General features: G+C 44.6%; 1 protein-coding gene across 2 annotated transcripts in view; it reads left to right on the top strand.

Moving 5' to 3' along the window:
- The first annotated feature begins 1,320 nt into the window (after positions 1-1,320).
- Positions 1,321-18,710, top strand: part of LIN7A (lin-7 homolog A, crumbs cell polarity complex component) — a 63,463-nt gene continuing 46,073 nt past the window's right edge. For both annotated transcript variants that reach the window (XM_080393289.1, XM_080393290.1), the window contains exon 1: positions 1,321-13,681. In XM_080393289.1, coding sequence (XP_080249415.1) covers positions 13,402-13,681 — 280 coding nt within the window. In that variant the 5' untranslated portion in view covers positions 1,321-13,401. The remainder of the gene's footprint in view (positions 13,682-18,710) is intronic.

Here is an 18,710-nt window from a genome sequence, read left to right as displayed (position 1 = left end):
CATACTTCAAATGCAATGCATAAATTATTCTGTGTGTTACTGAAAAATAAATGGCATTTTCTTTGTAGTTAGCTATTCTGGACACAATAAGGTAAATTATGGTTAAATAACTGGTGTGTTTGTTGCTGTCTTTTCTAATCCTGTGAGTGGTTAGTGGGAGCAGTGACTTAAATTTCTAATTTTGATTAATGTCTCTTGCCTGTGGAAAACAGATCAGAGCATGAAAGAAAACACACCATTTTAGGTAGCTGCTGTCACAAGCCCCATGCAAGATGACATCATCCAGTGCTAAAAAGCTACAAACACAAAATACGCTTTAGAGGTGCATATACCCAATCAGTGTGCTATTGCCTGAGATTGTGAACATATGCATGTTGCTAATAGAAACTCCAAAGATAATTAGAGAAAGCCCCACAAGCATTTCCTTGCAATTTTTGCTGTAAAAGGTTACGAGATACTTTTTCTTTATTCTGGAACACTTCAGAAATTACTCAGATCCTTTCAGAATGAACACTTAGAGATCCCTTCATTTCCAAAGCTCTCATCCACACAGTTTCTCAACTTTTCCTCAACCAGTCCCACATTTTTGGAACCTTGTTGGACTGCTGACAGAATGAAATACATAACAGTTCACATAGACATTCCTTGCTTCCCATAAGCTATGTGAAGACAGCAGTATAATTCATATTTCTTGATACATCTCAAAGTCCAACAGTCTCAAATGTTACAGCAGTTGACTAAAGCTGAAGCTCCACTGTGTTCAGAAAGGAGTAAAAGAAGAAACCATTCTGAAGAATTTGCCTCCTTTGAAACATCCTCCACTACTGATGATCTCTCCTGCCATATTTTAAGTCTGTCTACACCCAAAAAATCCTTTTGGGTTCATTCAGTGTTGCTTGATCCCCAGATATGTGTCAGGAAAAAAAGAAAGAAGTATGAGTAATCAGAAGGTTGTACTCTGTGGATAACTGGCTAGCTGAAAAGGGTCACATAGACATAGTCCAGCTGGCTGGACAAAAATGCACATCGCTCTCAGCTTATCTGAAGTAAAGCAAAATACACTGTCTTTGGCTGTCCTTGTTACACAATAACAGGAAGATTTTGGTGGGAAAAGAATGTTGCAGGTGGGAACAGATAACGACAGAAGAGAAACTAGGGGCGGGCTTGGTATTTAGGCAACTAACCAATAATGAGCTTAACTTTTGTAATATGTATGAGCTAATTATAAGAAGGCATAAAAGGTGACTGTAAGAGACAATAAACGAAGTCTGCTGATCACTCATATTGAGTGACTGTTTTTCCTCCGTCGCAACAGTAATCAAGTGTGATCTATCGTTGACACAGTGATGACCACAGTCAAGATACTTAAGCCTTGTCACTGCAACCCAGACGGAAACAAAGGCCCAAAGTAAGCAAAATTCATCTCATTACAGCTGTCTCATTCCTTTACTAGTGATGTGATGGAGCCCTCTGCAGCAACACTTTCTGTAACTAGATGTCATGGTATTTTTTTGGATTGCTGAATGACCAAGGATGGATCCTTACAAGAAGCCCTCTGAAACTGAAGAGTCATGCTAGATCCAAATATTGCTCAGAGCAGCTTGAATGTGACCTCTAGACCTAACACCGACTGACCAGTCCAAAGCAGAAAGCTGATCATTACCATTTCTGAAATCTCTGGCCATCTGTTCTCTAAAGCTTTACAATATTTATATTCTGCACATCTCCAAGCGACACAGGCCAGCTTTTTAGCTGACTCGTAGTCTCGCTCCCAGAAATTACTTCGTTATCTTAGGAAAGTAGTCTTAATAAAAATGGGGGTGGGAACCTTTGCCATTTTAAATTGCTACATCCAACATCTGGAACACACCCATCTTTATGCTGTTCTATATGATGGAAACCAAGTCCTTAATGAATATCATTCAATGCCTGCAGCGTCCTGACATTGCACTAGTAGAAATATTTAAATTCCCATTTTTAAGATAATTGAAGCTTGGCTTAAATGGGCTCCACAGCATTCATTTTGGTTGGAACAAAACAATCATTTTTCTCTTTTTTTAATTCTCAGTGATGCAAAGCTAAAAAGCCTTCCAGTGCCAGCTACATTTTGTTTTGGTGTTAGTGAAAAATGAAGTAATGTCTTTAAAATGCCTAACAGCTGGTGATGGAAGCTTCATCGAGGAGATTCTTAACACCTGCAGTTCTGCTTTGCCCTAGAGTATTGACCTTCTCTGTATTGAAATATTTACGAAACCACTGATGGGCAAAACACATCTTTGCTTTGCTTAGTCTCTTGGATTTCTTCAGTTCTTCTGTCCCTGTGGATGCTAATAATCTAATCCATTACTAGTAACATCAACCCTATAAACTAATGAATGCAATTGATAAATTATGTCTCAAATGTTACTTGCTATGCTCAGCATAAAGGCTAGCTGTTCTTCCTCGCTTGTCCACAATGCTGTTTTGTTTAGTTAGCCTATCAAATAATGCCCATTCTATTTTCTTTAGCTTGACTCCATGTAATTTGTATTTGCATGGGGGAACAGGAGTGGCTTTGAATAATGCAAGTTCAAAACCCCAAGAATTCTCCAGGAGAGCATTCTCCTACTCAGCTTTCAAGAGAATTAGCACAGCTCACTATCTTGCAGCACTGGATCCTAAAATACCTTTCATGCCTCACTGCAATTCATTTGTTGAGCATACACATACACAGAGATTCAGTTCCTGCATGTATCACCGAAAGTGGTTTTAGACTTCATTTCTCAGGGCTTGAATGCCATAGAAACACAGTTCAAAACCATTTTCTGCACTTATTATTAACAAAGTCCCTTAGTAGGCTAGTCTCACAGCACAAACTCCACTTAAATACCCTATTGAATACACTACAGTAGATTTATGGATGTAAATAGCCTTTAGCCTTTATCAGAAATACCAACACAGGCATTAACAACAGTAGCGTTGAGACCTCTAAGTATATCAGACATGGTATTTTTAACTGGATTGGGGGGAGCAAGGAATAATAGCATCACTATCAAAGAAAGGGGGAAGGGGAATCAAACTTTCAGTCTGTCTCCAGAGAGACAGTCATAGAATCATTGGTTGGAAAAGACCTTTAATATCATCAAGTTCAACCGTTAACCTAACACTGTCAAGTTCATCACCAAACTATGTCCCTAAGTGCCCCATCTACACATCTTTTAAATACCTCCAGGGATGGTGACTACCACATCCCTGGGCAGCCTGTTCCAATGCTTGACAACCCTTTTGGTGAAGAAAATTCTGCTGATATCCAATGTAGAGAGTGATAAGGTCTCCCCTACAGACTAAACAACCCCAGTTCCCTCAGCTGCTCCTCAGAAGACTTGTGCTCCAGACCCTTCACCAGCTTTTTTGCCCTTCTCTGGACACACTCCAGCACATCAATGTCTCTCTTGAAGTGAGGGGCTCAAAACTGAACACAGTATTTGAGGTGTGGCCTCACCAGGGCCAAGTACAGGGGGACAATCACTGCCCTTGTCCTGCTGGCCACACCATTTCTGGTACAAGCCAGGATGCTGTTGGCCTTCTTGGCCACCTGGGCACACTGCTGGCTCCGTTCAGCTGTCAGCCAGCACCCCAAGGTCCTTTCCCCAGGCAGCTTTCCAGCTGCTCTTCCCCAAGCCTGTAGCATTGTGTGGGGTTGTTGTGACCCAAGGGCAGAACCCGGCACTGCCCCTTGTTGAACCTCATACAACTGGCCTTGGCTCATTGGCCCAGCCTGTCCAGATCCCTCTGCAGAGCCTGCCTGCCCTCAAGCAGATCAGCACTTCTGCCCGACTTGGTGTTGTCTGCAAACTTTGTGAGGCTGCACTTCATCCCTTTGTCGAGATCATTGATACAGATGTTAAACAGAACTGGCCCCAGTACTGAGACCTGGGGAACACCACCTGTGACTGGCTGCCAATTGGATTTAACTCCATTCACCAACACTCTTTGGGCTCGGCCACGTAGAGTTTTTTTACCCAGCAAAGAGTACACCTGTCCAAGCCACGAGTAGCCAGTTTCTCCAAAAGAATGCTGTTGGAAACAGCATCAAAGGCTTTATGAAATTCTAGCTAGACAACATCCACAGCTTCTCATTCACTCACTAACCAGGTCACCTTGTTGTAGGAGATCAGGTTCATCAAGCAGGACTTTCCTTTTATGAACCCATGCTGGCTGGGCCTGACCACCTGGTTGTCCTGAAGTCCCACATGATGGCACTCAAGAGATTTGCTCCATAACCTTCCCTGGCACCAAGGTCAGGCTGAGAGGCTTGTAGTTCCCAAGATCCTCCTTCCTGCCCTCTTGTAGATGGGTGTCACATTTGCAGTTTTACTGCATCAAGTTGTCAGACCTGACACAGCTATCCAAGCAATATTTATTGTGACACAAAAACAATTAAAATTTACTTCTTTATAAGAAATCATTTGTCTTTAAGCTCACTTGCCAGACCTTTTGAACCATAGCCACTTCCCAACCTGCAATATGTTTCAAGGTTTAACAGGTACCAGTTTTATCAAACATTGTATCAAATGCCCAGATCAGCTGTAGACCATCCTACTCCTCTGCCAGAAACACATTTTGGCAGAAAGAGAAGGAGATAGCCAATAGCCCTCTTCCTTCCCGATGGGAAACCCCTTCAAAGAGGAAGGCCAGCCAACACATGAAATTTGAGCAGCATGGTCTCAGGAAGTGAAAAGGTGTCATCTTCCAATGACAATATTACTGCTTTTTGGGGTCCTCAGCCAGGACCAGCTGAGGACCCTCTGTGATCCATGACACAGCAATTTAGCTTGCTTCATTACTCCTGCAGGCTTTCTCAAGCTGTTTCGGAACATTCTTTAATTTTAGGATGTTCCTAATGAGAACTAAAGGCAAGGGCACAGCTCTGCCCCCTTGTGCACGGGCCTCACGGTATGACCATATACCAGCTACCATGTTACTCTCTATCAAGCCATTTCCTTCAGTACAGAGCTTGCTCACAGCTGAAAGAGAGTGAATTTTGGTGTCTTCAGCCCTCAGCGTTGCAGTATTTGGTTTTACAGCACTAGAAGAGCAACAGCCACAGAAGTGGAGGAGGCCCATGCAAGTCCAAGTAGCCAGAAATGCTTCCAGGGCTGTGGGCTGCTGATGAGGTCCCACACTTTCTTCTCCTACTAAATGAAATAAGGATCTACCCTGTCAGCAGACAGCATTTTGTCATATAACACAGATAGGGGCTGTCAGAACCCCTGTTGTGACTGCTGTCTCACCACACAACAGTGTTCCCCTCCAGCAAGGCGGTGCTCCCCTTTGCCATGATGGTAAGTTTCAGGAAGGCAGTCACAGGGCAGGGGTACACTATGTGCTGCTCTCTTTATTTTGTTGACCAAGTTACTTATGCTTGAAGCCAGCTCTGCTTCAACATTACCAGCCTGGAAGATGGGCAGTGTGCTGTGGGAAAAGATTCTCCTTCAACAGATACACAGAGTGAAAATGTAAAGCACATAATTAATGGGGGATGGTGTTGCAAGGTCTGGATATAGAGGAGAAAATCCTTCCAGCTCCACACCTGATGGTTCTAATCCCACAGCAGAAGATGAACCTGAATCAAGATCCTCAAATCCCCCTGCTCTTCTGAAATTGTTTTCTGTTCATAATAATAGTCCTGTTCTCTTGGAAATACCCTAGAGTACAGCCAGGTTCAGCAGTTTTACATAAAGACAGTTCCAAAATCCCTCCCAATCTAGAAAAAGAGACACAGCTTTTCTTTTGCATGAATAATAACAATCCACAGGTATCTCTGGAGGGAAAACAGAAAACAGAGTTTAAATCCCTTACTGGCCCATCTATGAGATAAAGAGTTTCCCTTCTTGCTGCCAGAGAACTCAAGCTCAGAATAGTTTGTTCCGTCTCACTTCAGGAGAGGAAAAAAAAAAAAAAAAAAAAAAAAGAGGAAAAAAGAATCAACTGCAAAACTGAGACCTTTTGCAGGCAGAAACCAAAAGAAAAAATGACAAGTCTAGCAAATTCCCATCCCACAGCCTGCTGATAGCAGTGCCCTTGCTATTGTCCTCACTTAGTTCTGGGCTGTCTGGTGTTCTGATACCCAGTTCTCCCCATCTGAAATCCACTGACATGGCCTTAGTGATGCAGAACCAAGGCAAACCCTGACTGCCCACGCAGGTTTCACACACAGTACTGGAGAGTGCAACACAGATGTTCAACCCTATGAAGTCCTTTTGGGTTCAGCAACACTTATTTAGCTCAGCCTTAGTAAACAACAGACATCATACAGGTCTCGTGCTCCATTGTAGTTATTAACTCAGAATAGTAGGGAAGGTCAGGGGACATTCCCCATCTGGCACAGCAGAACTGGATCTGGAGACAGGAGGCAGAACTGCTGGACCCAAACTTATTCTGATCACCCAGACTTAGAAAGTTCTTCCCTCTCTCCTAGAATATGAGATATCATCAAGTGATAACAAGAGCAACTCACATGACAATAGGAAGAACTGTAGTAATAGGCTATAGTAACAATATTATGCCATTCCAGGTGTTTTGCAGCTGTATGTCATTGCATGTGGGGCCTCATCCTGGAGGATTTTCAGCAGCACAGCTCCAGTACTCACTGGTAGATAGCAGATGAGGTCAATGGGTGTATCTAGTGAGATGCACTGCCAAATTAAAATCTGAAAATACACTCTAGATCCCAAAAGGGCTTTTTAATCATATTTTAATTTTTATGGCTCAAAAAGGTACTTACAGAGTATACTAAAATCAGAGTTAATTACAATAACTCCTTGCAATCATAATCCCACCCATTTTCAGATGCAAATCATAATGTCACTGATCTCACATGAAAATTAATGCATGACTAACAGTTTCATGAAATACAGACTGATAGCCAGTGTTATCTGTTGCACTGTTCACACTCCCAAATTAATTAGCTGTGGTGATTTCATGGAATTGTGATTTGTCTTGCACTTTTTTCCCCCCTATGCCTACATACTTGACTATGCACCTTGTAACTATCACTATTAGCTCACCACTGGTAATTCTAAAACTATTTAAATTTACATATTCTTCTACTGTTTCACTTCCTTTAAAGTATCTATTTCACAACCACATATTCTTTCCCTGTCATCCTTCTGTACAGGGATGTTTTGATGGAAACAATGAGAAACACAGTGAAGCACAATCAATAAACATATTCCCATGGGTAAGTCTACAATTTTATTATTTTTTTCCCCTCAAACTGTTCTGTTAAGAAGTCACATTGATTCAAAAATTCTATCCAACATACGTATTAATAGACTGGACAAAGAAGGTAGGTGGATAATTCATTATGCTGGTCTATGAGAGAGCAAATCAATGTCTTCATTCAGTTGTTCAAATCACTGAAAACACTGTGTGAATTCATGCATTATGGGCATGTTACGACTACAGGTACAGTGCTCACAGATGAAGCCTGAACTGCCATTAAACCAGCTAACTGAAGATGTCTGTGGCCTCACAGAGGATAACTTACACTTTTCTAAAGTGTCCTTAGTACTGACAAACTTTAAGTCAAGATCCAATCCTTAAAAAAAAGTCAAGCTAAGTAAATCATAGTAACAAAGGGCAATAGATTCAAGTTTCAGATTTCATGGGTATCCAAAGGTGATCATGGATTGAAGGTCTGATTTGTAACTGCTTTTAAACTGCCTCCCTGCTTAAAAGAAAGGGTGGACCCTGCCCACTAAGACACAGCTCACTTCCCCAAACAGCAAACTTAAGCCTACCAACAGGTTTGTTTTTCTTAGCTTTTGCAGTAGTTCCTTTTTAAAAGGCTACATAATTACAAGCTTTTATAGACTATAGGTAGAAACTCACTGGACTGAGTAGATCCTCCACCTGAATTTCAGTGTAGCCCAATGAGAATTTCAGCAAAGCTTGATCCTGTTTGCCCTGTTGTCAACTGCAGCTGAATCCTTAACAAAACCAGAAAAAAAATAAAGCATTTTTAAAGGCCAAATTGGTTTCAATGTTCAGAAAAACAGTAATTGCACTACCTACAAAAAATAATCCATTACACAATATTAGAATGTAAAATGAGTCCTGTAGGAAAGTATGGTCCTGTGGTACAATGTAGTAACAGTAGAAAAATACTGAACTATACGCAGCCATGCACCCATAGTAGGACTTTCCAGCTCACCTGAAATATTTGTTGAGATGGCATGGCTCTCCTGGGACAAAATTAATTGTACTTGTGAAAAATGCATATAGTTCTCAGAAAGCACTAAATCACATTTCTTATGGGTAACTGATGCAATTCTTCACCCAATAAACTGCTGTTAAACCACTCGATTTCTCAAATAGCAAGCTCTGCCATGGAAACTGCATGGAAATAACAGATTTTTAAAAAGGAAGGACTCTTCCCCCTGCAGATGCAAAATGCCACTCAAATATCAAATCTGAATGATGACAAAAATCCTCACTCTTCTGAGAATTCACAACTCATTTTACAACAACTACTGCAATCTTTGCTTTTCAGTGGTGCTAAAGTGCAAGGCACAAGTGAAGTACAAAAAAAGAAAAAAGGCTGAATGAATGTTCTGGTTCAGTCCTACAAGGTGATCTAGAGTCTTGAAAGTTCTCTGTACCTGGAATCTTCTCTGAAATATCCTGGAGTTTCACACATGTGCGAAGTTAACCAAACTATATTTAATGGGGGAATGACTGACAGAGCTGATCATCCTGCACATTGAGTATGTGACACTCCCTAGAGCCATCAAGTCAATAAAACAATAGTGGAATAACACATCACATTTATAAAAAAGGGGCATAAACAACATATAACTATGTAATATAGTAAAATAAAATATTTTTTTCACCTTATTCACCTCAGGGTGAAATAAAGCAGCTGCCCAACAAAACTTTCAACGTAAAGCTAGATGTGAAAACTCCTGCAGCAAACTAAATTTTCACAGGAAACATAGGAACCCAAATGTAAGTACCCAAGTGTCACAGCACTATCCAAACAAGCCAGCTGCAACAAGGCTTTTACCAATCCCATACCAGGTTAACGTCAATAAGCAGTTCCTGCACCTTGCCCCAGCACAGCCATCAGTCCCCTACAAGGTTTCAAAACTTGATCTACTGTTCATGCTGTTTCTCCATCCTCTTCAGATCAGTCCACCCTGCTTCTTGTCTCTACTGCATCTGGATTCTTCCTTCTCCAGCTGCTGCTGCTGCTGCTCCTCCTCCAGCCAGCCTCCCCTCATCCAGACCACCTTCTTCTCCTAGGACCTCTCCTTGTCTCTCCTACACCTGGAGCACACTTTCTCCTCCCTTTGCTTCTTCTAGGTCTCTCCTCATCTACAGCTCCTCTTCCCTACCCCTTAGAGCTATTTAACTACTTAGCAGGAACCAACCACAGCTGCACATTATCCACATCAGCCAACCCACGGCCCCTGAAGCCAGCCCACAGCTGTATATTATCAATGTTAATTAAACTGCCTCCATTCCCCTATAATTCCTCCACACCCAAGGTGAAATTTAGCCCTGGCAAGACATGTAGTACAGTGATTAATATCCAGAACACAGCTAACAGGTATAAAACAGTGCTGTGTAACTCACAGATTTAGCTGTACCACTGTGGTATGGCCTCTTGCCACACACCTCTCTAGCCATCATAAATAGGGCCTCCACCTCTGGTAGGGGTGGCTCTAGTATTGAAGCAAATAGTTGCGTTTACCACAGTATTCCAGTCATAGGGTGACATCTTAATTAATTATCCCACGCAAAGCTTTGGATGAAAGGACACGTGCTACTCTGACAGCCAACAAGTTCATTCAGAGCGGTGCTGGGTTTTCCCACATTGTACTGCACTGTGCTGTGTAGAAATAATTCTCCGGCCCTTGTAGCACCAATTCTTGAGGGAAGCCAAAGGGTCTTAAGAGTCATGAGTAACAGATCACAATCATTATCTCATCTAACCTCCTGAATACTTCAGCCATTCTATTTTTCTTCAGAAGTTAGATCAAAGCAGGCCTTTTAGAAAGACCTCTGATTTTTGTTAAGATTTCAAGCAACAGTGAGTAATTGGTCCCTATGTTATCCTTATTGCTAGAATAGTACATCTTACTAAAGGTTGAAGTTGTTAAACTTCCAGTCGTGGAAACACCTTATGTTATAAGACTATAAATTTAAAGACTATAAATCCCTCCACTATTATGCCTCTTCCATATACATGGACCTATGCACTGTGATTCAGTTCCTTCTTAACCCTTTCTTTGATAAGCTTTGACTGAGGTCCTTAAAGCTCTCATCAAAACTGATTTTCTATCTTGAAAGGCAAACACCTTTCACAGCCCACCTCCCGTATGACACAGTATTCCAGTCAGTTGTTTTATGTACACATGGCATGTTGTGTAATTTCCCTAGTTGCATTTGCCATTTCTCATTTGTATATTTAATGATTACTTTAGGCCTTTTGGCAACATTGCACCAAGAACCGACACTGAGCCTGCTACATAAGAACACCCCTCCCCAAAACAATCTCTAGTCCTGGAAGTAATCATTGTGTTCTTCATCACTTGCTTGCAGCGGCATTAAAAAACATTGCTTTTTTTGCTTTTTTTTTTTTTTTTATATAACAATTTAATCCAGCTACTCAGATAATTCTTACCAGTAATTTCAACAGTTTATTACAGAACCACAGAATAATTTAGGTTGAAAAGGAGCTGGAAAATATCCAGTTCAATCTCTCGCTCAGAGCCAGGCTAACTTCACAGTATGAGCAGGTTGCCCAGGTCCTTTCCCAGTCATGTTTGAAAATCTTGAAGGATGGAGATTTCACACACTCTCTGCATAACATCCTTCATGGTTTACTATTTTTTTCTAATAACCTGTGTTATCTAAAAGCATAGCCACTGAAGCCTTTATATCAACATTTTAGATCTTTGAACAAAATACTGAATTTGGTTTAAAAATTTAGCCAAAAAAGGTCTATGGGTATCTTATTAGCAATAGCCTTGTTCACTTGCACCTGACCACTGACTACATTTTAGAGACATGTCAGTTGGCAGTTTCCAGTCCATACAATTTAAAATCTGTTAATTCGGTCCAGTTTCATTGGTCTGGTAAACATCATGTGATACTGGATTAAAAGTTCCAATATAACCCAAGAAATCAACAAGAAGACGAGAATTAGACCAGTTGCTTCTATCTAAAAAGATCCACCCTCCAAGACGGAGACTGGCTGGCACTCATTCTTTTTGACTGCTGACTTCTGCTGTTAAGGTCCACTATTTCTCATGGACTTGGCAAAGGAAGAATTACTGCACAGCTTCCTGCCCCATTCCACTCCCTTTCTCCAGTTGATGAATTCAGCTGGACAACTGCAATTTTCCCATTTCAGCCACTTAAAGTATTCCTCAGCTAGGTCTTTAACATTCTTAAGCATTAACTGTGCAGCTATGCTGATTACAAAATGTTTAATTTCAGCAAATGCTGCTTTTCATCTTCCCTGAGTGCAGGTAATACTCCCATTCAAGTCTCTCATCCAAGTGCCAATTACCCCCTGTGGCAGAGCACACAAAATCTGACCAGTGGTAGATGAAAAAGGATAAACCCAGAATAAGATTGTTGCTTCCCACAGGCACCCTGCTCAAGCCCAAACATTGATTTTTCTAAGTTACATGTTTCTAAAACTTTATATATTTGGCATTAACACTACATATTTATTGATAGAAAAGTTACTTTTATAACTGTATTTTGCTTCTAAATGTCTGTTTGCAAAATGGCAGTTTAAAAGAGCAAGTCTGAGGGTTATGAAGTCCTATATGGAAAGCAATTTGGTTGACTAATTAACTCGGCACCTTGATTTTAATATTACTTAAGCACACTTTTATATCTTTAATAGATTTTTTTTCAAGTGTCATAAAAGTTTGGGAGTTGTCACATTAGGTTGTTATAGCTCGAAATGTGTACTTCTCTGCTGAGGACTACAAATCCAATACACAGCCATGTGACTGCATAAGAGGAGCTGCTCACTTTATGTCAATCCAGCTGCTATGCAAGTACATAAGAAATGCATAATATAAACCCTTATGTTAATCTTTATTTAAAAAACTGACTGCTTGCCACAAACTTTGGTATTTTAGCCAGCTGAAATATTTTCTTGTCAAGATACCCAAATGGGTTCCTGTTTATTGTTTATTAATTAGAGAAAATGGTGCTGAAATCAGTATGTCAGAGGAAGTGGGTGGTTCACATACGCTATTTAAACTTCTCTAATTTCAAAACGGCTTGAATGTATTTTTAATCTCCTCTGAAAACTTTTAATGGCCACATTTCCACAGCTTACCCAATTATCCATACTAGTGCTTAAACACCCTTGCAGTTGAAAGACTTTACTGACACACCGCCTTGAACCGCTGCACTTTCTAGCCGCCTGTAGTTTGTCAGACGGCGCTGGGCAACATTTCTGCTGCCTTCCCTTTGGAGTGACACTCCACCCCGACCCAGAGCTCCGACACTCCACCCCGACCCTACACAGGGCAGTAGTCCAAGAAGACGTCGTTCCCCCACGCCGTAGGGAAGGCAGCAGAAGCTCTGTGGGACTCTGCCACACCACACCTTTCCCGGAGACGGCAGCTGACCAGGTTCCCTTGACTTCAGGTGAACAACGAGGGCTGACACCCAGAGGGCCACCGGCAAACCTCACAGAGCTCCGGTGCGAGCTTCCTCCTTCACGGATGGCCTTCTGCGAAGGCCTCAAGGTCACGCAAGCTGCAGCATACCGGCAAGAGGCAGCCGCCACACACCGGTGAGCACTGCCGGCTCTGCAGATGCCAGGACCGAGCCGCACACCGTGCCGTGTGGGCGGGGGCTGGGCTCCCGGCGGACGGGCGGGCCGCACCTGGCAGCTGGAGGTGACGGCCGGACCGAGCGCGGTCCGTCCGAAAGCAGCGCTGCGGGACGCTCCCCTCGGCCAGGGCCCGGCGCAGGGGCCCGGTACCTCCTCCCCCGGCTCCGCACGCGTATTCCACCCCCGCGGCCACCCTCGGAGCAGCGCCTCACCCAGACGCACCGTATTCCACCGACTCTGAGCAGGCCCCCAAGCCCGGGACGGGGCGGGCCGCCCCGCCCCACCGCCCCCGGCCCAGGCGAGGCCGGGCCGCCCGATCCAGCCCCCACAGTCCTCCCCGCCCCGCGGCGCTGCGGAGCTCCCCGCCCTCGCTCTCGCTCCGCCGGCCGCTGCGGCATCCCCGGGCGGCGGGACCGGCGGCGACCGGCGACCCGCCCCCCACCCCCGCGCACGGCCCGGTCCCCCCGCGGGCCCCGGGACTCGTCCTTGAGGCGGGCGCGGTGTGACGGGGGCCTCCCGCCGGGCCCGGCTCCGGAGGCGCAACGATGCCGGCAGCCCGTGCCGGGCCGCGCAGGGCCGCCCTCCGGCCGCAGCACCGCGGCGCCCCGTCTGCGGCGAGCCGCCCGCCCCTGGGCACCCTCTCCACCCCGCTCGCCTCCTCCTCCCACGGAGCCACCCTCCTCCTCCGCCCCCGCTCCCTGGCAGCCTCCTCCCCGCCCTTCCCCGCACTCCACGCCGGTGCCGGAGCCGCGCGTCACTCGGGCTCCAGCCCCGCCGCAGACATGGCGACACTGACAGCGGTCCAGCCGCTCACGCTGGACAGAGGTAAGCGCGGCGCCCCCCGCTCTCCGCCGCTCCCCGCCCGCTCCGCGCCCTGCTCGGGGGGCGGCCGCGGCGCAGCGCGGGGTCCTGCCTCGCAGCCCCAGCGCGGCGGGCGCTGCAGCAGCGGCTCTCCCGGTGCCGCCGGCCGTGCCGGCGGGCGGCGGGGGGGCGCCTCCCCGCGGGGCTCGGGTGGGCGGCAGGAGAAGGGCTGGCATGGAGGACGTAAAACTTTGCCCGGGCAGGGAGTCGGGGTAGGGCCGGCATCCTGCCGGCGGGAGCGCGGCGGCGCCGCGGCCGCGGGATGTGGCTGGGCAGCCAGCGCTCCTCTCCGCGCCGCGGGGCCGCTCCGCCGCCTCCGCCCTGCAGGGCTCCCCCGTGGGCGGCCGAGCCGGGAGCCCCCGCGCCGCCGCCCCCGCAGGTGACTGGCGGGGGGGGGGGGGGGGGGGGAGGCGTGCCGCGGCGGGGGCAGCGGCTCCGGCCGTTGGTGCCCACTCTCCCGAGTGGGGAGCCCCAGCCTCCCGGGGAGCCACGGTCGTTCGTCGGCAAAATGGGGCGTTCTGGGGGGCTGGCGGGGGGTGACGGCAACTTCTCTGTTCGCTGGCCGGAATGATGCTGCCCCACAGAACGGCGCGTCGTCGCTTTCCTGTAGACGAGCCCTCGGCTGGGATAGGGGGAGCGGTCGGTGTGTTGCCAGCCTTGGGACTGTGTCAGTAACCTGACCGAAGTGATACAAGAGGGTGCTGAAATCTTGAAGTTACGTGAAAATTCGACTTTTGCCTCCAGGCTGTGAAAATTGGACCTCTCCTTCCCAGTGCATTTGTGCCTGTAATAAGGCTCAGCAGAAACGTTATTAGATTTCTGTGGGTTACAGAGGAGAGTAACTTACCATTCTGATTTGGTTTGCTCCTTCAGCTCCATTCGTTAGAGATGTCTGACAGCTCCCAGGTTCAGCATCCTGAATTGCCGGGGTGTCCTTCTTCCTAACTCCCATCCCTGGGCTCCAAAAGGCTCCCAGCATGCATAAATCTTGTAGTCTTGAAAGCATGATTGAGGCCAGTGCCTTGGGCTTTTAAACATTTTGTTGCAGAGGATTAAGATGGGCTTTCTAAGCAAAACGCAGAGGTTGTTGCTGTAAATCCTATGCAAAAGAAACCTGACAACTCAGTTTCAAAACAGTAAAGGACAGGTAGGCACCTTTTCTAGAACCCATTTGGGAACAGAACAGCCCACAAAGTACTCTAAATATGGCTAAAATTCCAACAGTAGTAGAAAAGAAGAATCTAAAGTTAATTTTATTGAAATAACAAAATGCTAGCATGCACTTCAAATTAAACTGCTCAGAAATCCACTGTGTAATCTACAGTTTCACCCTAATACTGTTTTCAGTAAGCAGGACAAATCTATTTCCTGGCAAAGGGTTGAACAGATGGCAATCCATTAGCAAACCTGGCTTTTCAAAAGAAAGTATTACTATTTCAGAATTACACATTCCTTTTCATTACTAAAACTATGCTTTAAAACATCCACAATACACAAAAATGCAAATTAGTCCCAATTTAAATACAAGCATCTGTTGTCTCTGTCCAGGATATGCCTAACCATTTGGCAGAGGTGCCAACATTACAGTTTCCCTGGTCATCAGCCAGGGATGATACCAGCGCGAGTGAGATATAACATCACAGAATGATAGGATGTGGTGTGCAAAAGGGAAATACAGATAAGATGTAGATGTAAATACTGCACCTGGCCTGCAGAAAGCCATTTCGTCAGAGGGATACACTTCGTCATCTGTAACATGTTGCTCCTACGTCAGTTGAAGATGGTGGGCTGAAGCAGCCCCAGAAGCAACTAGACCAAGCCCACTGCTTCCAGGTATTTGCTCTGTCATCTTTCACAGCCATGAAAAAAGGAAAGTGTGACATGGTGAGATTTTCCAGATTTCTGTTGCTTTTATTAAAGCAGACGCAGCTACGTTTACTGTCACTGTGTTTTGCACAGCTTTGCTGTGATCTAGGCACAGCCTCGAAAAGTCTTGTACACTCATATCCACTTTGCCGTGTCCCATGGAGAGCTCAGCGCAGAAGAAAATAGCGAGCGTTTCAGAAGAGGTGGCATTAATAACCTTGCATTGCTGGGGGAATTGCTGCTTGATCTCTGTCCAAGAAGGGTTCTGCATTTGCCTCGCTAAGGGTCACCGAAACAGTAAAACATCATATAGCTACGTACATTAGAAATCCGAATTGCAGTCTGACATGGTCTCCTCCTGGCCAAAAACTTATACACAATATTCTAGTGTGGAGATAGGAGCTTTTTTAAAGCCTGACGTAAATGGAATTCAAAACCTGTATGGTAAAATGAATTTCCATTTAAAGGTGAAGGGCATGTTGTGTGTGAATGATTGAAAGCCAATTACATTCTGGAAGATTACTTCAGTCCAAAGCACAGGAATTAATTTCCTTAATTCTTGTCATCATGTGCCTTTCTACCTGCACAAATGTGTGCAAGTTCCATTAGGGCTCTTTAATATGTGGAACAAGTTCACAAAATAATGGAAATTTTAATCACTTACTATTTAATCTCAAAGGCTTTTGCCTGACCTTTGTGTGGTGCTCTGCTGGGGGGAGGGGAAGGAATCAGCAACTGTTTCAGAGAGGAAAACTCAAGCAGTGGAGCTACGTGTGAGTACCACTTAGGGAGGATGGCCCCAGTGTTTGGGTGCTTTGGGAGGGTGAAGAGCCTGCCTGCTGGGTGTCTTCCAACAGCCAAGTAAGTCTTCTCCATAAAAAAAAGTGCACCCTTCTTATCTTTATTGCACATGTCTCACATGCTAAATTGATACCACCTCATTGGCAATCTCTGGTGTCCATCAGAGCTAACTGGGGGAGCTTTTTAGGCTGATTCGAAGCTTAAACCCTGAAGGTGTAGGGAACTACACCTTGTTCCAGGTTGAGTCAGAAAGTTACAGTGCTGTCTTTCATAAAATGGCAAGCAGAAAAAGTAAGGTTGAGATTTTTTTTCTTTTTTCATTTGTTTAAGCTTATGGGCTTTTAAGTACATTCCCAGCTTAATTTACCTCCATTAAAAAAAAAAAAAAAAACAAACCCAAAGTGGTCACTCCAAACCAAAAGGGAAACATTTAAAAATATCTGTACAATTTGTTTTTTACTTCTTCCACAGGTATGTCTTTAGTAAGAACTTGGTTGACACTGATTTTTGTTGGAGAGTGCTCTGGTTGCGGTTAGTTGGCAGTTTCCGACAGTATCTATTTGTATTGGCGACAGTTTCTATTTGTATTGGCACACCACTCCTCACATCTTACATCTTGTCCTTCTCTATATAGGATGGGCAGTGCTGCCTTTGCCTCTTCTCTCAATGTCCTTTGTCTTCCCTCAGTCCACCCCATGACCAGCACTTTAGTAGCCAGAGCCCCGCACCTCCCTTTGCGTGCCATCTTCTGTTGCCTTGCTCTTCTCAAAGCCTCAGAGCAGTTAACTCCATCGCTGTGTGCATTGCCCACAACCCTTACCCGTTTTCACTGTTCAGAAACCCAACTTCCTTCTCTAATCCTCTGTTGTTCTGCTGTCCGTGACCATCAGCACCTCACCAGCTTAACATCTCAAATGCTGCATGCACATCCAGCGGCAATGTTCTGCTTTTCTCCAAGGGTAGTGGCATCTGCCCCAGTCAGCTTGGCGTCTTTGTGGTTCTCTGAGGATCTCCTGTGAGTTCCTGTGTGCTGCAGGTACATGTTGTGAGCAATTAGGAATTAAAGGAAGCTTGTTGTGGTTGGGATCACTTAAAGGGTGTGTTAGCAGCATCTGATGGAAACATTTTCTGCAAGTATCATTATGCTCCCAGAAGTACATTGGGAGGGAATAGATTTCTGTGCTTCCCTTGGCACTCTTTCCTGGAGTGGTCATCTGGAGGCGAGCAAATTGAAGCAGATGTCTTTCTGGCTATGTGTAATTGATGTTCTTCTCTGTCTGAACTTTTTTATTTTGTTAAACTTCCAGCAAATTTTTCATAAAGCTTATCTTTGATTTTTACTTGTGCTCTTCCTTCCAAGATGAGAATCTGCTTTGAAGGAAAGCTGACCATGTATTTTTCCAGATTGCTGCAAAACCTCATCCCAGTTCATCTCTGCATAGGACCATGAAAACATCAGCTTTAAAAGGGCACTTTTGAAAAGTTCTTGAAAATTATAAAATTAGCCTGCGCAAAGACCTTCTTATGATTAAGAGCAAGGGAATGTCTTTTCATGTGAAGGGGGGATTTCAACTGTCTTTTGTTAATAATCCGTGTCCTATTATGTTTTTCCTTATATAGTTACGATTCATGTCACCGATGGTTTCACTTCTTCATGTGACTGAGGATAAAAGAAGAAATTTGAATAGACTGACTATACAGGGCTGTTATTTTGATCCCTGTGAAGTTTTCTAACAAGGTCATAGCTATTAGCTATTGCCAACCAAATTTCTATTGCCTTCAAATACATCCTTGGAAACTGGAAAGAACTCTTGCTCTTTGGTTGTAATGTGTAACTGAGTTCTGTTGTTTTTTTATGAATTCAAGCAAGTATTTTTCCAGTGGAGCGTGTGTCCCAGATCTTCTTGAAAATCCTTTATAAAGCACCATGTTCAGTGGCAGTAAATAAAAATATGAATGGATTTGGAATTGCCATCAGCTGTTAGAGGTGGTAGGCAAACCCTGCCAGATGTGGTACCGGATGGCACCTGACCATTAATATACATTGGTACTTGCTAGAGTACTCCTCCTTCCTTCCTTGTCATCTCTTCTTATAATTTTTCTTCTCATTACATCCTCATAGCCTACATAAATGGGGATTTTTCCCCATCTGTGCCCATATATATGCATATAACAGAAATTATATTGAACATAGATTGCAGTAGACTGTGCATATTTTAATATAATGTATGTTATCTTAGGGGGAAAAAAATGCAACGTACTCACCAGGAAGAGAAAATCAGATTCATTAAGTGTGAAATACAGTCCTTGACAGAGGAGCACCATA

The sequence above is a fragment of the Falco punctatus genome (assembly GCF_963210335.1).
Source record: "Falco punctatus genome assembly, chromosome: 6".
NCBI classification, from domain to species: domain Eukaryota; kingdom Metazoa; phylum Chordata; class Aves; order Falconiformes; family Falconidae; genus Falco; species Falco punctatus.
The sequence above is the reverse complement of the archived record's forward strand: the minus strand, read 5'-3'. Positions and strand labels throughout refer to the sequence as shown.